This window comes from Girardinichthys multiradiatus, chromosome 18 (genome assembly GCF_021462225.1).
Source record: "Girardinichthys multiradiatus isolate DD_20200921_A chromosome 18, DD_fGirMul_XY1, whole genome shotgun sequence".
Taxonomy (NCBI): Eukaryota; Metazoa; Chordata; class Actinopteri; order Cyprinodontiformes; family Goodeidae; genus Girardinichthys; species Girardinichthys multiradiatus.
In genome coordinates this window covers 37959697-37977676 of record NC_061810.1, presented here as the reverse complement: position 1 = coordinate 37977676, position 17980 = coordinate 37959697, and the positions used below count along the sequence as shown (strand labels likewise).

At 38.0% G+C, this 17980-nt stretch overlaps 1 protein-coding gene across 14 annotated transcripts in view; it reads left to right on the top strand.

The window, feature by feature from the left end:
• Positions 1 to 211: 211 nt before the first annotated feature.
• The window catches only part of picalmb (phosphatidylinositol binding clathrin assembly protein b), a 31427-nt gene continuing 13658 nt past the window's right edge, over positions 212 to 17980 (top strand). For 3 of the 14 annotated variants that reach the window (XM_047391180.1, XM_047391182.1, XM_047391181.1), the window contains exons 1-12: positions 223 to 933; positions 10314 to 10456; positions 10547 to 10622; positions 10732 to 10834; positions 12247 to 12340; positions 12496 to 12607; positions 12689 to 12795; positions 12879 to 12920; positions 14678 to 14689; positions 15230 to 15315; positions 15400 to 15523; positions 15619 to 15752. In XM_047391180.1, coding sequence (XP_047247136.1) covers positions 804 to 933; positions 10314 to 10456; positions 10547 to 10622; positions 10732 to 10834; positions 12247 to 12340; positions 12496 to 12607; positions 12689 to 12795; positions 12879 to 12920; positions 14678 to 14689; positions 15230 to 15315; positions 15400 to 15523; positions 15619 to 15752 — 1163 coding nt within the window. In that variant the 5' untranslated portion in view covers positions 223 to 803. Of the gene's footprint in view, positions 934 to 10313; positions 10457 to 10546; positions 10623 to 10731; positions 10835 to 12246; positions 12341 to 12495; positions 12608 to 12688; positions 12796 to 12878; positions 12921 to 14677; positions 14690 to 15229; positions 15316 to 15399; positions 15524 to 15618; positions 15753 to 17980 lie in introns of all 14 variants that reach the window. The other 11 variants (XM_047391183.1, XM_047391178.1, XM_047391185.1 and 8 more) reach the window with 9 other exon arrangements.

The following is a 17980-nucleotide window of genomic DNA, read 5'->3' as shown; positions in this document are numbered from 1 at the left end:
TCCCATTGTGTTTGTGTTTAACATAAAATGAAATAAAATACACTTAAATTTGTGATTGTAATGTTCTGGCTAGGTCTCACTGAGTTGTGTCCACTCATATTGAGCACAGGCTTCTTTCATCCATTTGGTTATTTTTTTTCTTCCCCATATCTGATCTGTGCCGCGGAGTGTTCTGCAGAATCGAGCCGTACAGGTTCTGATGTGCAGGTTCTGATGTGCACAGGACAACATTGTGTTGTGTGCAGGAGAGCACAGCAGAACAGGCCCGCCATTTCCAGTTCTCATAGGTCTTTTTCTACTTTTAATAGCGCTTTAAACGTTGGGCGGCAGCGGCAGTAGGAGGAGGAACAGGGGGAGGAGAAGCGGCAACGACGACTTGCGGAGCGGCGGAGGCAGGGATCCGGTGTGCTACATCGGGATGAGAGCGAGACAGAGACCCGGGTCGAATGAGTCAGCGAAAGAAACCTCATTATCTCGGCATTATTGAAGTCTGAATGAATCTGGACCAATCCCATCTAAAAAATCGATTATATATATATATTTTTTTACATATTTATTGTTGTTAGATTCCGCTTCCCTTCATATTCCGCCCTCCCCTGGTCCGCGTCTGCCATAGCCTAGTTTTGATTTTTCTTTCCTCCAAGCGAGGTGGGGAAAAAGGGGGGTCTTGAGAGGCAAAGGAGGAGGTGGAGATCCAATTTCATTTTTTTAAACAGCTGGAAAAAAAGAAAATCTAACATCGGAAGACAAAGCCTTTCGGGCTTCAAATTTGTGAGTCTTTTGTTGCGTTGAGTAAAGCGAAGATGTCGGGACAGAGCATTACGGACAGGATAACGGCAGCCCAGCACAGTGTAACGGGATCCGCGGTGTCGAAAACAGTATGCAAGGCCACCACGCACGAAATTATGGGCCCAAAGAAGAAACATTTGGATTGTGAGTATATCTGAACAGGTCACTTATGGTTAAAAGTTAAAGCTATGGCTTAGCTGCTCCCCAATGAAACCGAGCCGAGTTATGGCGATGGTGGAAGCTAGGAGAAGGCCTCAGAGCCTCACCGGAGGCTACATGCTAGCAGATGCTGCTCATGACAGGGAGATTATATTGTTTTCACAGCATCCACAGGCCTTATTGGCATGCTTGTGATGGGTATTTAATTGATCTCGACGCTGCAAGTAGGCTGTATTAACGCTTGAGAAATGTTTCTTCGTGTTTCATTACGATAGTTGTCATATTAGCTTGTCATGCTACCTGGTTTTGTCTCTAATACTTGACTCATAGCTTGAACGTTGTACCTTATAAAGCCCTGCGGCGTCTTAAACTGTAACAAAATTGATTTGGGTGTTTTACAGGTTTTATAAATGGAACATTAGTGAATGCTAAAGCCCCGAAGCTGGAGTTAGCAGACGATTCGATACTTAAAGGACTATTTCACTGCTTTTAAACAGCTATCTATGTATGCAGGTTATTTCATAACAGATATTTGTCACCATGACTTATTTTATTTGGAAGCGCATTCAAATAATTTTATGCAATACCAAGATCGTGTATGCCGATTAGAAATTATGAACAAATACAGTATTTTAAAATCAAACATTCTGGGTTGATTTATGTCCCTTAAATTACATTAAACCATGTTAAAAGTTGCGACCTTAAATCAGGGCCGGTCCAGGTAAAAGCTAATTTTGCTGTTGCTTAGGGCTTTTTGATAGTATTGGCACCCACAGAGAAATTTAATACTCACAGAATAGGTTGAAAAATGTCCTGTACACATACTTAATAGAGCATTAATAGTTTGAAAGTTGTGCTAACAGAGTCATCTTTTACAGCCAGTTTCAGAACTTTTGCTTTTTTCTGAGCTCTGTTAAACTTTTGAATAACTTGGCTTTTTAACTTCTGGATAGATGTTGTACTCGAATTCAGTTTTAAAGAAGAATTGTTTTCACATGTATGATAATGTAAGATTGTGGATGTATTGATTTAGAGGCTTCACATTCTGGAAGTAATTTAAGTGTTGTTTCTTTCTTTATCAGCACTTTTATTACATTACTACAGTTTTACTGTAGTAGTCGGAGCTTGCCCAAGTTTGTTTTGTGACCTTAAACAGAATAAATTGGACGTGCATTACAGCCCCATTGACCTACCTTTAATGCTGTCTATGCTTGATCAATATTTAATCATGCTTTGCAACTTTTAGTTGTTTTTCAGAGTTGTCACATATGGGCAGTTTAAGGTCTGCCAGGATATAATATTTTTAAACTTAACCGTCTGTTAACAACCCTTTCAAACTTTGTTGATTTCTCTTCATATGTTTATAAATTGTGCATTCATCATTATGTCTTATTGAAACTAAAGTGCTCCTGGGGCCACAGGCTAAGCAGTCTCAATGTCGGCATGTGTTATACGAGACATGGAAATTCAATTTTGAAAACATTTACAAATTTAAAATTAGAACTTTATCTGAAGTGCTGTACGTTTTCAAAAAAATATTGTGACTCATATGGATTGTCAAGCAAAATAATTTGTTATAGTCAATTTAGTTCCCCCTTGGCCCACTAGTTTTTTGCAAAATAACTTATGTTCGATGTAGAATGCAAAAAAGAAAAATAAATATGCACAAAAAAACTGAGTATGGGCAACATAAAAGGGAGGTGAGTGGCACTGTGTGGTAGCTTGTGGACTCACTTAAAGTGGGCCCCAAAATGAAGTTTTGCTTAGGGCCTCTTTCTACCTGAGGCCTGCTTTGCATCAAACAGAATATTTATCAAAGGCATCTGCATAATTTCTGGGGTGTTCACATACTACTGTAAAACTTTCAGCAAAAGTCAATCACTTAATTGAATTCAGCAGGTATGTTAGCAAAATTTTGAGAATAGTTGTCAGAACAAGTGGTCGTATCTGAAAAACCATTAACTTTTTTAAGTGGTACCAATTTTATGTCTGTAGGTTAAAAATTAGGAGTATTTTTGAAAGCTGAAATTCTTGATTGTTTTTTTTTTTTTTTTCTCCCTTAATCTACGTTGAAACCTGCAAAAAGTTGTAACACAGGAAAACGAAAATTAGCTGAATTTAACAAAAAATAGATCATCCCTTGAAATTGAACAAAAAATCTTTTGAATGCTCAGATATTTTTTTGTCTGATTTAGGATAAATGACAGTTAAACTAAATTTAAGCTCTGCCATTGTAGTCTAGGTCAGGATGTACTTTGCCTCATCAAATCGTACTTACATTTTTCTACACTGCTTACAAGTTCTTTTAACAGTGATTTTCAAAATCTTAATTCATTTTTTCTGAAAAAAGGCTATTTTATTTATTGTTTTTGCATTTAGTTTATCTAGATGCTACGCCTGTTTCAAAACCACAGCTTTTGGACGAGTCAAACCTGCGCCGAATAAATATAAACGGGACAGATTCTTCAAATCAAAATGAATAAATTCTGAAACCTTTATTGCATTTGTGAAAATGTAAACAATTTTGTTTTAAGTTTTCTTGGCATTTAGACCAGGTTAGTTGATGTTCTGGATAGCGTTAAACTGTACCGCTTACAAATCTGGTAAATCAGTGCTTCCATTGTTAAAGAGACCTGTGATCCAACTTTCAGATGAGTGTACAAGCGTTTACTAGTAAGTCAGTTAAACTGATATAAAGACAGCACTAATTTCCCCCTTACAGTATTACCAATCTCAGAAGTTTTTATTTTGATTTTTTTAAGTACTGTTTTGTATTCCTTGTAGAACTTAGATTATGACCACCTCAGGATCCTGTACCTAATAATTATTGGCGGGGGCCCACAACATGCCTAGAGGTGCATCAGCTGCTCTGTAACAAAACTAGAATCCTGCTCTCAAGAAACTATGACAAGTCGTACTTATTCATTGACGTGCTTTATTACAAAGAAAATATTTAACCTTTCAGTTATTAAAAACTAATTGGAACAGACGTGTGATTGGAGAATGTTTTAAAGATTAAGCATCATGATCTAAGGTTTTTTTAAAAACATAAAATCTAATTGTGATAAGAAGGAATAATTTCAAATGGTGCAGGTCGTTTTCCGCCTTCGGCCATTTTGTGTCGTTGATCTTTTGTGTTGTGTCTGACCTCTTCAGGTACACAATGAAGCTATTTGTGATGGGATGTTTTGACTGAAGTATTTTCGGTTGTCATACTTTTCCCATTCATTTTAAAATGCAAAAAGAGCACCTACATTTCTGTTTAATATGGCATTTATCTCTTTTCCAGATTCATTCATTTATTTAACAACTTTTATAGTATTGCCTTTTGTAAATACAATTTTCTAAGCTGTTTGTCAATAACACAAAATTATTAGTTTTTCTTCTCTTGGGGACAAAAGTTTCATTTATGCGCTAAATAAGTGTCTAAAAGTATATAGGTACTGTGGAGCAAACCATTACTTTAACTAGATTTTTACATGAAAAATGCAATAAATCTACAGCCCTTGAATGCATGTCTCCCATATATGCACGGAGGTGTGGTTAATGTGATATCAACTGTAGCTTTATGCTTCAGAAACATTGAGGTGACTCTGTAAGGACATAGATTGTGGCAGAGGTCTGCAGAAGGAACTTCCTGTCTCACGCAGATCATGAGAATGACAACCTAGACACGGTACAAGAGTCTAAATTCAGCCTGTCAGTACTTGTAATGCAGTGGTACATTTTCTGCATATCAATTGTTACTTGCAAATGCAGTGACGGTAATAAAGGTGGTTTTGTTGGAGGCCCAGTGTGATGGTTAAAGTTCACTCACAATAAACCCTGTGTGTTATGTCAGACTGCAGGCTCATCACAGTGCTTTGTGGGCTGAAACAGCTGAAAATGACCATCAGAGCTGGTTATAATGGTTATTGTGTTGCTTATTTTTGTGTTGTTTGGTGGAAAATGTTGCAAGGTTTTGCACGTGTGGTGCTGCTGAGGTGACTCCACTGTGTTGAGATGAGTGAAAGTTGGCAGAATGACACTCTGTTGGCTTCTCCTAAGGCAGCCAGCAGTCCAGTGGTACTAGGAGACACAGCGCAGATAATTGTTTTCTTTTTTTATTTTATGTTAACACAGTATGGATGCTGGTTGGTTGGGTGGCAGCCAGAATTAACTTAAAAATGGTTTAAACGATTCTTTTTGGCTTTTGTATGTTTGTTTGTAATCACAGTTCTGACAAAGGAAAATAAGTATTTTCTAGTTAGGTGTGTGTATACCTGATGAAATGCTTTTATCTTACTGTTTATAGGCCCATAAATAAAAATCGATCAATGAAATTAAATATGTTAACCTGCACTAGCTGTTGGCTGTGTTTTAAATATTTTGGACTTGGGGAAAGGTTCACATTCTGGAGCCTGATAGCTGACTGGCATTGTTTTCATAAAAGATAATAATTTGATAAACCACACCTTTTTAAATAGTTCTGGAAGTTACAATGTCAATATATCAATATAAAGTCATAATGTTTTATCACTCAACTTAAATATTAACTTGTCATATTCCACCAACCGGTTAGAGTTCTCAGATGCATAAGGACTTTGGTTAAAAATATTTAATGGTAATTAAGGACCCTCTTTCACAGACTAGGTTGACAAAAAAAGAATGCACAGTTTCAGGTTTTGTTTTGGACAGGTCCAATTTATTCTGAACCAAAACTGTATTAAGATTTTATCAGAAAGTTCTTTTATTGTTGGAATTATTTCAGTTATACCAGGATGTATGAACTGAAAGCTTTCAAAAAGGCACAGGCCAGTTACCGGAGTCAGGGTATACAGAGGTCTTATGTTTTACAGAGCATTGAGTTATGCAGTGCTGCACACTGCTGGTCAGTGTGAAAGAAGGCTCTTGCATATTTACTTGTCTACAAGAAAGACAAACCCAGCTGTTTGAAAATATTTCCAGTTGCAAAAACACACAGTCATGGCAAAAAAACAGATTATTAAACTTGTTTTATTAGTTATGCTGGTAAAAATGCAGTACTGTTTTACAGTTTCTAAGTGAATTATTATCCAGATGTTTGTAGTGTTCAGGATAATCTGGTCTGTTTAATCTGTTAACTGTGTACTACCGTCATTGTGGCGAAGGTCCGCTTTTACTCTGTGGGACAATCAAAAAGATACTACCAGCCTGACGCACTTAGAGTGTCTAATATAGTTTCAAGTTAGCAAATTAACTGAAAAAAAACCCGTTCAGACCTTTACTAAGCACATACACTGCCATTTCAACTTTAGAGAACATATTTTCTAATATTCAGTAAAACATCTTAAACTATCCTCAGCACTAGTTTTATTTTATTTTTGGGTTGCAGACTGTAAACCAAATATTTTTTATGTTTTACTTCAGATCAGTCCAGTTTATTCCAATCCAATCACAGTCAAATTTCGAGCCAATTACATTCAGTAGAAGAGAGTTGAATCCATTTTACAAACAGATTTCACACTAAATCGAATTCCCAAATTAAAGAGCTGTATTCTTTCTTCATGGTAAATGTAACGATGATAATCACTGAAAAGGTTTGGTTTGTATTTAGTTTTAATTAAGAATGGTTTTGAGTTAAATCATACAGCCAAGGACAATACGTCCTTATATGTGTAAATGAATAAGTTCTATAGGATTTTCTAACAGGTTATACCATTATCTAAGGCGAATTTAATCAGTGTAGTTGTTTTATATCTGTTTACCTAAATCTGCGTATTTATCTAGAGGCTGACGTATGCATGTAAGTAATATCTTAAGAGACAAGATAAACTGAACTTTAACACAAGATGGCACAGATGGATTAAATTCCTACGTCCCCAAATGGGTGAACTAGTAACAGAGTTAGATTTCTAAGCACAATTGCATAACTCTGTCTGGTGATTTTCTTTTGCCAAAATAATCCCAGAGTTTTAAAACTGCTTCTGACTAAAACATGCAAAACTCTTAAAAACTCTGAAGCAGGTAGAGGCTGAACGCTGGTCAAAGTTTGATTTTAGATGAAGCTGCTGCCTGAGGGATCAGGATTCAAGCAGGCTATGAATCAGAGGCAAAGACACATGATGTCAGCGTTTGCCTCCTGAAGAGCGATGATATCCTGAACTGTGCATGATTAGTGCAGCTAGGTTATAGGTTAATGTTACTAAGGTGCTGTTGTATAATTCACTCTAGTTGAGTGTTATTATGACACCTTAATCACACCGTCCTGTGTGTGTGTGTTTTACAGATCCACTCTGGTTATATGAGCAACTTAACATACCTATCCAGTCTCCTGCATTACGAATGCACGTTTTTAACATGTTGATTCCTTGAATTGATTTGACATGTAAATATGTTAATATTCAGCCCTGTTATGGAGACACTCTGCTTGGCGGAGTGTCACACTTAGTCATGACTGTTACATAAATTCATTTCAGTCTTGTGAATGAATTCATTTGGAAATCATTAACGTTGATGACTGTAGTTACTTTGTGGACTGATTACAGCCTTCATTACTCCCCCATACTGACCCTCCTCATCTTCCCCCTCCTGGCTCCACTCGTCTTCGTCATCCACTTTGGGCCGTTCAACCAGCCATGCTAACCACTGCTACTGCTTCTGCTGCTTCTCTGGAAGGTTATTCTGTCCTACTTATAGTCCCCCGCCTTTGAAAAAGTCAAATATAGGACAGAAAGAGAGGCCCACATACTCAGTCTGATCAGTGCCGTGAATGGCAGGGTCATCTGTGCAGCTGGAGCCTGGCTCTTCAAACTATAATCATGAAGGCAAAGTATGAGCAAAGGAAGTGGGACAGAACACGAGTGGTTAACATCTTATTGCTGTGCACTCACCGGTGTCCTGCTAAGAGGTGCAGCTTCGCCATTAACAATTGTAATGAGCATTAATGACTTCAGATGAAGAGATACATGATTGCTTTGACAAAACATAATTTTCTGATAACTGTAAATCAGATTGTACTGCCGAAAATGTCTATTTTCTTTCTTATAATGCTCAGTTTTTAGAGTGCCGTAACATTACGTTATCTTTATAATTTATTTATTAATTTGTTATTAGCAGCTTAAATCTTTTGTGTATAAGATAACAGTAACACCATAAAGAAAAAAGGCTCCTATTTGTAGGGCCAGGACCAAATATAATAAGGTCATGGTTGTTTGTGGTTTTATGATGACCTTAGAATATATTGCTCCTTTCCTAGGACTCGCATGTTTAGACCGTATTTGTAGTTGGCTTTTATGGCTCCCTACAGGTTTGCATAACTGGAAACAGACCATAACATTACTGGAAACTTAACCAAATGAGTGTCTTGGACACTGTGTTGAAATTAGTCTGAACAAATAGTTATTTGGCCTAGGGTGGTAGAAATAAAAAAAGTTTTCAGATTGTTGCATTTAAAGTCTCTGTGGAAACCGGCACTGCACGATTTACCTCCAGCATATTTGGTGTGTTTTTATTTTATTTTATCTTTATAAACTGGAGCTGTAATCGTCAAACAGATTTTTATTGTGCGAACTTGAAGGAGACTAACTTTTTGACACCAACTTTGTCTCCATCACAGTCAAAAGTGAACCACATCACAGTCAAGTCAGAATAACTGACCTGAAATGGGCGTACATGAGTCATTGGAGACTTGATTAGATAAAATTACAAGCCTCAGCCCCTGGATCCACCCTTTTCCTGTTAAAAAAAAAACAGGGTGGATCAACACTATCTACACTCCCAACATTTTCAAGCCAGAAGTGAATTCTACACACTTAAAGAACATTGTGTTGCTTAAACCACTGAGAATATGATCCACAATATCAACACAAACATTCCCATTCAACCATTAAAAAGGTTTGCAGACGGACATTTGGCCTGCCACACAGTAAATATCAAAGACAACTCTCAATCCCAGTCTGTTGTCATATTTTCTTCAATAAAAACCAGACTACAGGAATGAATGGTCTATAAAACCAGGTGATTATCAGTCGGTATTGGTTCTACTGTTAGAAGACCAAACGAAGACACTCCTATTTGTGTAAAGACATTTAGACAACTAAGACATTTATTTACTTAGATTGTTTTTGTATAACATGAATATATTAAGTGTAGCTGTGTTAAATGATGCATTTTGTTGTAAATTGTACAGTTAAAAATATGACTTTCATGACGATCATTTACCTGTTTTACCCACATTATTATATTAATTATTACAATTATAATTAATCAAGCTTTTTTTTTTCTAAACATAAAATGCTGGCTGGTTTAACATGATCTATCAGGGTTAAATCAGCTTCTTTAGTGGGGAATAAAACAAATCTGACCATAGGAATTACAAAATAATGTGTCTAAGGAGTAGTAACTTTGCTCAGTGTCAAATAAAACAATCAGTTGGTTCATCTGTGAGCAGATTTGTTTCTCTGTACATCAAATGTATTTTCAAAATAAAGGCTGCAGGATGTTCGGAAGTCGTGGGAGAATGTTTGAATGTTGCGATGAAGACGAGACCTGATTAAAATAAAAAATGCTTAACTGTGTTGATTTGCACCAACAGATGGTGCATAGTTTATACAGCAGTCGGAAAAACAATTAAATTCGTTGGTTCCATCTCAACAACATGGTCGTATTCGAAAACGTTGCGTCTGACTACATCTGCAAAATCCGACAAGGAAATAACTTAATTGGAGTTTCTTGATGACTCTACCAGAACATTTTAAACCCTCCTAAAATATTTTCTGTAGCATTAAACCGCAAACATCGCCAAATATATCTACTGGCAGAGAGAACCAGTACGTATATGATACTTGTATAGTTGGCTAATATTTATGGTACTTCAAGTAGTTCTTTGTGATATTGAGATAATGATAAATTTGAGTCCCTGTTTGGGTTTGTTGGCATAAAAAACGTCACTTAAACACCTTCCTGATGTGCTGCACAGTATTTAGAGAATCCTCTGATCATAATCCAATCAAATGTGCCTGCAATTCTTTTGTATGGTTGAATATTTCATTATTTGTTGAGAGCCAGTGGTTTTATGCCGTATTATTTTGTGACTTTTTATTGAATCAGTAATATGTTCAGTCAGTGGGAAGATTCATTTATCATTTAACCCCAGTGAATTTTTGTAATCAAATATATCAATGTCTGTTTTTGTGATATTGTAACTTTTTTCTGTATGCACAAATGATAAATCCTGCAGGATTCCCCAGTGTTTGTGTTTAATACTAAATGCATTGTTGAATTTCTGTATAATATACATTGAAGAAGGAGAAGGTGTAACTTATTCCATATTATTAGGCTTGAGTCACAGACTTGGACAGCAGTTACATTCAATCCTTTGACTCATGATTATTGTTTGTCTTCAGATTTGATCCACTGCACCAATGAGATGAACGTGAACATTCCCCAACTGGCCGACTCTTTATTCGAGAGGACCACCAACACCAGCTGGGTGGTTGTGTTCAAGTCGCTCATCACCACACACCACCTCATGGTTTATGGCAATGAGGTGAAAGGCTTCAGCAGCTGTTGCTCGCAACATCCTCATCGTCATATAATGCTTTGAGTGTTGTCTTCAACCACTCTTCTCCTCTTACAGCGTTTTATCCAGTACCTGGCTTCAAGGAATACACTTTTCAACCTCAGCAATTTTTTGGACAAAAGTGGACTACAAGGTAACATTTCAATTGAAGAACATCTAAAATATATTAAAAGAAAAGAACCAAAGGAGAAGAATAAAGGTTAATTATGATATTATTTTCCTGCTGCTGTGTGACGTTGCAGGTTATGACATGTCTACATTCATCAGGAGGTATAGTCGGTACCTGAATGAGAAAGCGGTGTCCTACAGACAAGTTGCCTTTGACTTCACAAAAGTTAAACGGGGGTAAGATTAAACAATCTGTTTCCTGCAGTGTTGTCGTAGTGCAGTCTTGTTCTCCATAGTTTTAGAGATAAACTGGTAATTTTTTCTTTTGAATTAACAAACTAGTTTTTAATTCAGAAACTCAAATCTTTCATTTTCAGGTGTTTTAACAGTGATGCTACACTTTGATAGATTAAATATCAGAACATAAGTCTTATATTGTAATAACTGATTCATGATATTGCTTAGAAGTAATATTTTAGTGGCAGTCAGAAGGTTGCTTTATTTTAAGCTTCTTTTTGTTAAGTCTTTTAACCAAGAGGATGCGGTTTAGCTTGATATTGGTGTTGGCTTACAGGAAGTGGACCACACCACACGTACATGCAAATATTATCCTTTCATGATCTCTACTGCCAGTTCAGAGAGGCTCGTTATTAGAAACGCAGGGAAACGACTTCTCACTTCTGTCTTCTAAGAAGTATTGGACACCGTCTGATGGTGTATTACAGCTTCTTTAAAGCAGATCAATACCTGCTTTTGCTAAATATGACAGGTTTAGCTTGAAGAGATTACTTTGCACTAAGCTTGCAGTGTAACTGAAGAGTGATTGGTTCATTTTGCACATATGTTTAAGTAATTGCTCTTGCACATTGGTACATCTGATTAAAAAAAAATGTGTCTGTGTGTATATTTTAAGTAGGAATGAGATGTAGAGTAAAAAAAAAAAAAATGACGCGTCCTTTTTTCTATTTCAACAATAACATTTTTAACAAAATCAAAGTTTTTGTCTTAGCTAAATATCTCACTGCATACAGTCCTGAGCCGTATAAGCGCACAAACTCCTTCAATAGTCGTCTTCACTACACTAATTACATCTACATCGTAATTCCAGCCAGTCATGTTTTAAATGAGAACGTGTTTGTTTGCCTTATGGAACCAAAAGTGGTGAAATGGTTTTAACGGTTTATAAATGATACAATATTTCCCATCTCTAACTCAAAGTGCAGCGACCTGGATGCAAAGGTGCTGTATGTTCCAGTTTTTTAACGACAGTGGTGGTTAACAAATAAGTGACTTATGTTTTCGTGGTTGGTTTTCAGTATAAAATGGCAGAAAAACTTACCAGAGGTGATTGTTTCTTGGGATTTATTTTAAAGATGCTTGGCTCAGAATTTTGTGGCTGATTTCCCTCCCATGCCAATACAGTTTTTAGATGATTCCCGATTTCTCTTGAAACAAATTAAAAAAGAATAACATTCAAAATTCTTTGCTGTAACCAGTAACGTAGCCTGTAAAAATCAGTTGGAGAAATGGGACGTTCAGAGATGTTACTTACAGTTAAAAGAAAATTGACCAGCGATGTTTTTAAATTCATCTGACACGTTGGATAATTGGCAGATTCATTCAGTAACAGTGACACCACGTCTCTGCAGTGTCGACGGCGTAATGAGGACCATGAATACAGAGAAGCTGCTCAAGACTATACCCATTATTCAGAACCAGATGGACGCCCTACTCGATTTTAATGTGAGTTTAAACTAAAGTCTCTGTTAGCTCTGTAGTTTGTATGGTTAAAAGCTGCTGGAGTGTAAAGTTTAAGTTGTAACTCACATTGCACACAGTTTGTGTCTCAGTGCAGTGTCTTTTGATATAAATAGTCCTGGCTGACTGCCTTTCCTTAGGTCAATGCCAACGAGCTGACTAATGGAGTCATCAATGCAGCCTTCATGCTCCTCTTCAAAGACTCCATCAGGCTCTTTGCTGCTTATAACGAAGGCATCATCAACCTGCTCGGTGAGATCTTAGGCACTACTTTTTTTTTCAATACGTAAAAAAAAAGTACCGTGGTGTTACATAGTGCATTCTTTCCTACAGAGAAATACTTTGACATGAAGAAGACTCAGTGTAAAGAAGGCTTGGACATTTATAAAAAGTTCCTTACTCGCATGACCCGGATATCAGAGTTTCTCAAAGTAGCCGAGGTAGATTAGACGCCATTTTCACTCATGAAATTGCCATATAGGACTTCTGTGGTTTTACAATCAGCTTTTTTTCTTTTTAACAGCAGGTGGGAATTGACCGAGGCGACATCCCGGACCTATCACAGGTAAACAGTCGTTTTTAAATCAAATAATGATTTTAAAAAGCAATAAAAGCCATGCCTTGCTTTGCTTTCTTTATTTCCAGCAAAGACCTTCTCCCTTTTTTTGTTTTGGTCTGACTAGAGCATAGATGTAGATTACACCGAGATGTTATTCAAACAAGACCTGTGGCTTTAGAGATGCACCGATCAGAGTTTTGCATCGAGGATTGTAAAATCTGCTGATACCGAATTTGGCACATTGTGATATCCCTGTAATATAAAAAATATAAGAACAAGATTCAAATAATGTTTTTTCTAGCTTCCCTGCTATGGATCCTTCATTTTTCTCGCTGTGTGTTAGGCTACTCGCTGTACAACAGGGTCTTACTAATGAATCAAATCAAAAACCAGATGATTATACAGTTGACATTAGCTGACTTTAGCATCTTACATTAGCGGTTAGCATGGCTACCATCAAAAACTGTGATTTCTATGTTTTGCATCGACCAGGGCTAGGTAAATAATTTTCCCTTCGGCTCACCCAAGTTGCTATGATTGCTTCGAGGGACGGATCATTTACTGTACGAATAACTCCAAACATTACTTAACATGAACAATAAAATGCGACATGCTACTTTACCTTTTGACTTCAGTAAGTAAACAGGACCACACAAAATTAGGAATTGATATTGATGAACTGATATTGCTATAATGACAGGTTGTAACATACTTGGAACACAGTGTACTGTTGAATACTCTAGTTTCTGCCTCAGTCTCTCTTTTTAGCATGTAAGCTACCTGAAACAGAGTAATGACAGCATCACCTTCAACATAAAAGCCAGGCTTTCATAATAAAGCAGCACATTTCTAATTTGTGTGGAGAATTGACACTTGGTGCATGTCTAATCTTATGATTTTCTGTTGATTCCTGCGGGCCAGTCTGGGGCATCTGATGGCGCTGGATGTGGCACAGTGCCCGTAAAAAGATCAAGCTTCTGCAATACAACATAAATCCATACTTTAACTGTAAGATTTCCAAAAAAGCTGCCAACATTCCCAAACCTAACTTGTTCCACGATATACAGCAGTTCAAAGCTTAAGAATAAAACCAAGCAACTTTGCTGTACTCTGTTCTCTGCTGAAAGTCTTGTTCTCTCTCACCCTCTCGCAGCCTGATTGATCTGCAAACATCTGTCAAAGAAAATTCAGTTTCGTTTTAAATTGGTATACATAGTTTTTAAACGTCTTACTGATCCTGAAAATGTCTCGCTTTGAGTCTTTGTCACTCAGCCACAGCAGTTGTTAATATGACCTGGTATCCATACAGTCCGCGCTCTGATAAAAAAAAAAAAAAAACACCATGTTTTTGTGTTTGCGACCATCCTGTCATTGGTCAAGGCCGACAAAATTGGAAATCATCCTGTTCTGTTCACTAGTCGATTTCTCGGTGCATCTCTAACGATTTTGCATGATTTTTTTTTTTTCGGCCGCATGTTTTGCCAAAGGCGGCATTTTCTTCCTCTTTTTGCTTCTGATTCTCCTTCTGCTCTTCTAACTAGTCTGCTTCAGTAAATAAAGGTGTCAAGTCCACACTATAGAAGAAGTCAACTCTTAAATGCTGTACATTGACAGTTTATCTCCAAATTAAAGTAATATTAAATAAAACTGCACAAGCTGTTGCATAAATATTTTATCCCAAAGAACTTGAGTTAAAATGCATTTCCCTCTGACTGTCACCACCTTTATATTCTGTATTTTCCCCCCTTATCTTTCCACTTTAGTTCACAGTTTGTGTAAGTACTGTTATTTCACTCTTCTTCTCTGTTTGTGACTTGCCTCAGTGTTGTCTTTTTGCATGCCTCTGCTCTGACTCTTGTCTCCCACATCGTGGTGAAAAGCAGTTGAAGGAAAAAACACTCGCTGTGGTAAATTCTGTTTTACTCGGGTCGTGTCGTTGAGGTGAAACCCAGCGTAGATCGTCTCCTGTAAAAACGGCTGCCCTGTTGTGCTTTAGACACGGCCAATTCAACAACGGCCATGTTGTTGAAAGAGCTGTGGTGCAGTACATCATCCCCCACAGATGTTGCTCTCTCATTCAAAGTAGCTTTTTGGCTGGAATGCAGTCATCGATCAGTGGTTGGTGACTTATATCCTGGAGCTGGTGTAATTCTCTGAAATTGGCTAATACATTGTTTTTGACGTATTTCATGGCGGTTTTGTGCTTTCTGCTCCATCTTGGTTGCCCACCACTGTCCTTTTTATAGTGTTGATGTCCATACACACATTTTCTACGTCTCAAGTATTTGCTGACTGTGTGCTTTCTGTCATGACAGGCTCCCAGCAGCCTCCTCGAAGCTCTGGAGCAGCATTTGGCCTCCCTAGAAGGGAAGAAAGTGAAAGACTCCACTGCAGCCAGCAGGTATTACTCCCCACCATTGATGCTGCTTTTCTGTCAGTTTTGGATTGTTCCTCCTTGCTAATTTGATGTGGTTTTTTTCTGCAGGGCCAGTACTCTATCAAACGCAGTGTCATCGCTGGCCAGCACAGGGATGTCTTTCACTAAGGTGGATGAGCGGGAGAAGCAGGCTGCTCTCGAGGAGGAACAGGCCCGACTCAAAGCTCTCAAGGTTTGTGTAAAGTTTACGTACATTTAAGATCCAATCAATGAATGTGTCTCAGTTGAGTGTTTTACTCATCTGCAGCCTTTATTTTATCTTCACAGGAACAAAGGCTTAAAGAGCTCTCAAAGAGGCCATCCTTTTCCACCACCGATACATCGCCAATCTCCACCACCGGGGGCACCATCAGCACAGCACCAACCATTGACCTCTTCTCCACACCCAGCTGCTCAAACGGGTACTGCTAACACACACAGTGACTCCATCAGTTGTTTATTTAAAGAGACAGCTACTGTGAGGCTTATTTTGAATCCCAGTTTGTCTGTCTTTTTGCTCTTTAGCATCCAGGTAATTTGTGATTTGAAAACTGTTTAGCTACAGATACTGTGAAATGTGTTTGCAGCCCTGGTAAATATGTTGAAAAGCCTTAAAATATATTAATCACTTATATTTCAGTATCATAATGTCACACTAAAAATCAAGCTTTACCTTAAGTACGTTTATTGGGTGAGGGCAAAGAAATCCTATTTAAATATTATTTAATAATGTTATTGGTACCAGAGATAAACCATTTAAATAAATTTAACTGAAGCATTTTTTAAATTGTACTTTCCTCTTTTAAGTTGATCAGAGTTTCCAGTAATCCATGATGTACTGTTTCCTTGGGGTGGAAATATAACACAGCACAGAGGTTTCTTTTAGCTTTTAGCCTCTAGGCTGGTAGCTACAACCTCCGTAATTTACTATCAGGCAGAAAGAGGAGGATGGTAACCATGGTTTCTGCACAGTCCTGAAAACTCTGGAAGTATGATATCCGACAATCTCCCTGGTCTGGATAAGTATAGAAAAAAGAAAAGTAAGTCTGGAAAAATGTTTTGACGGATTTTCCCGACTTTTTTTCTCATGTTTAATTTTTTTAAAGGCCAAAATCTGATTACTCTTTGATTTTAACATTTTACCCATCAGTATTTTGAGTGACTAACTGAATGCACACACATTCAAAACTGAAAAAGGACCATTTCACAACTTTTTGACTTCAGGCACCTTGAAATTCAGGTTGAACTGGGGTTGTGATCTTTAGATTGTAACAGGTTAAAATGCAAAACAGGGCAATAAAATGCTCTGTTGTAAAGTTTTCACAAGTACCAAAGTTCAGAAACTCTGCTTTTCACAATCCTCATTTATTGTAGGATGCTTCCATGTTCATGTCACAAGTACAACAGTGACAGGTTTTGAAATACACGTCCTTCTCAAAATATTAGCAAAGTTCATTATTTTCCATAATGTCATGATGAAAATTTAACATTCATATATTTTAGATTCATTGCACACTAACTGAAATATTTCAGGTCTTTTATTGTCTTAATATGGATGATTTTGGCATACAGCTCATGAAAACCCAAATTCCTATCTCACAAAATTAGCATATCATTAAAAGGGTCTCTAAACGAGCTATGAACCTAATCATCTGAATCAACGAGTTAACTCTAAACACCTGCAAAAGATTCCTGAGGCCTTTAAAACTCCCAGCCTGGTTCATTCACTCAAAACCCCAATCATGGGTAAGACTGCCAACCTGACTGCTGTCCAGAAGGCCACTATTGACACCCTCAAGCAAGAGGGGTAAGACACAGAAAGACATTTCTGAACGAATAGGCTGTTCCCAGAGTGCTGTATCAAGGCACCTCAGTGGGAAGTCTGTGGGAAGGAAAAAGTGTGGTCAGAAAAACGCTGCACAACGAGAAGAGGTGACCGGACCCTGAGGAAAGATTGTGGAGAAGGGCCGATTCCAGACCTTGGGGGACCTGCGGAAGCAGTGGACTGAGTCTGGAGTAGAAACATCCAGAGCCACCGTGCACAGGCGTGTGCAGGAAATGGGGCTACAGGTGCCGCATTCCCCCAGGTCAAGCCACTTTTGAACCAGAAACAGCGGCAGAAGCGCCTGACCTGGGCTACAGAGAAGCAGCACTGGACTGTTGCTCAGTGGTCCAAAGTACTTTTTTCGGATGAAAGCAAATTCTGCATGTCATTCGGAAATCAAGGTGCCAGAGTCTGGAGGAAGACTGGGGAGAAGGAAATGCCAAAATGCCAGAAGTCCAGTGTCAAGTACCCACAGTCAGTGATGGTCTGGGGTGCCGTGTCAGCTGCTGGTGTTGGTCCACTGTGTTTTATCAAGGGCAGGGTCAATGCAGCTAGCTATCAAGAGATTTTGGAGCACTTCATGCTTCCATCTGCTGAAAAGCTTTATGGAGATGAAGATTTCATTTTTCAACACGACCTGGCACCTGCTCACAGTGCCAAAACCACTGGTAAATGGTTTACTGACCATGGTATCACTGTGCTCAATTGGCCTGCCAACTCTCCTGACCTGAACCCCATAGAGAATATGTGGGATATTGTGAAGAGAACGTTGAGAGACTCAAGACCCAACACTCTGGATGAGCTAAGGCCGCTATCGAAGCATCC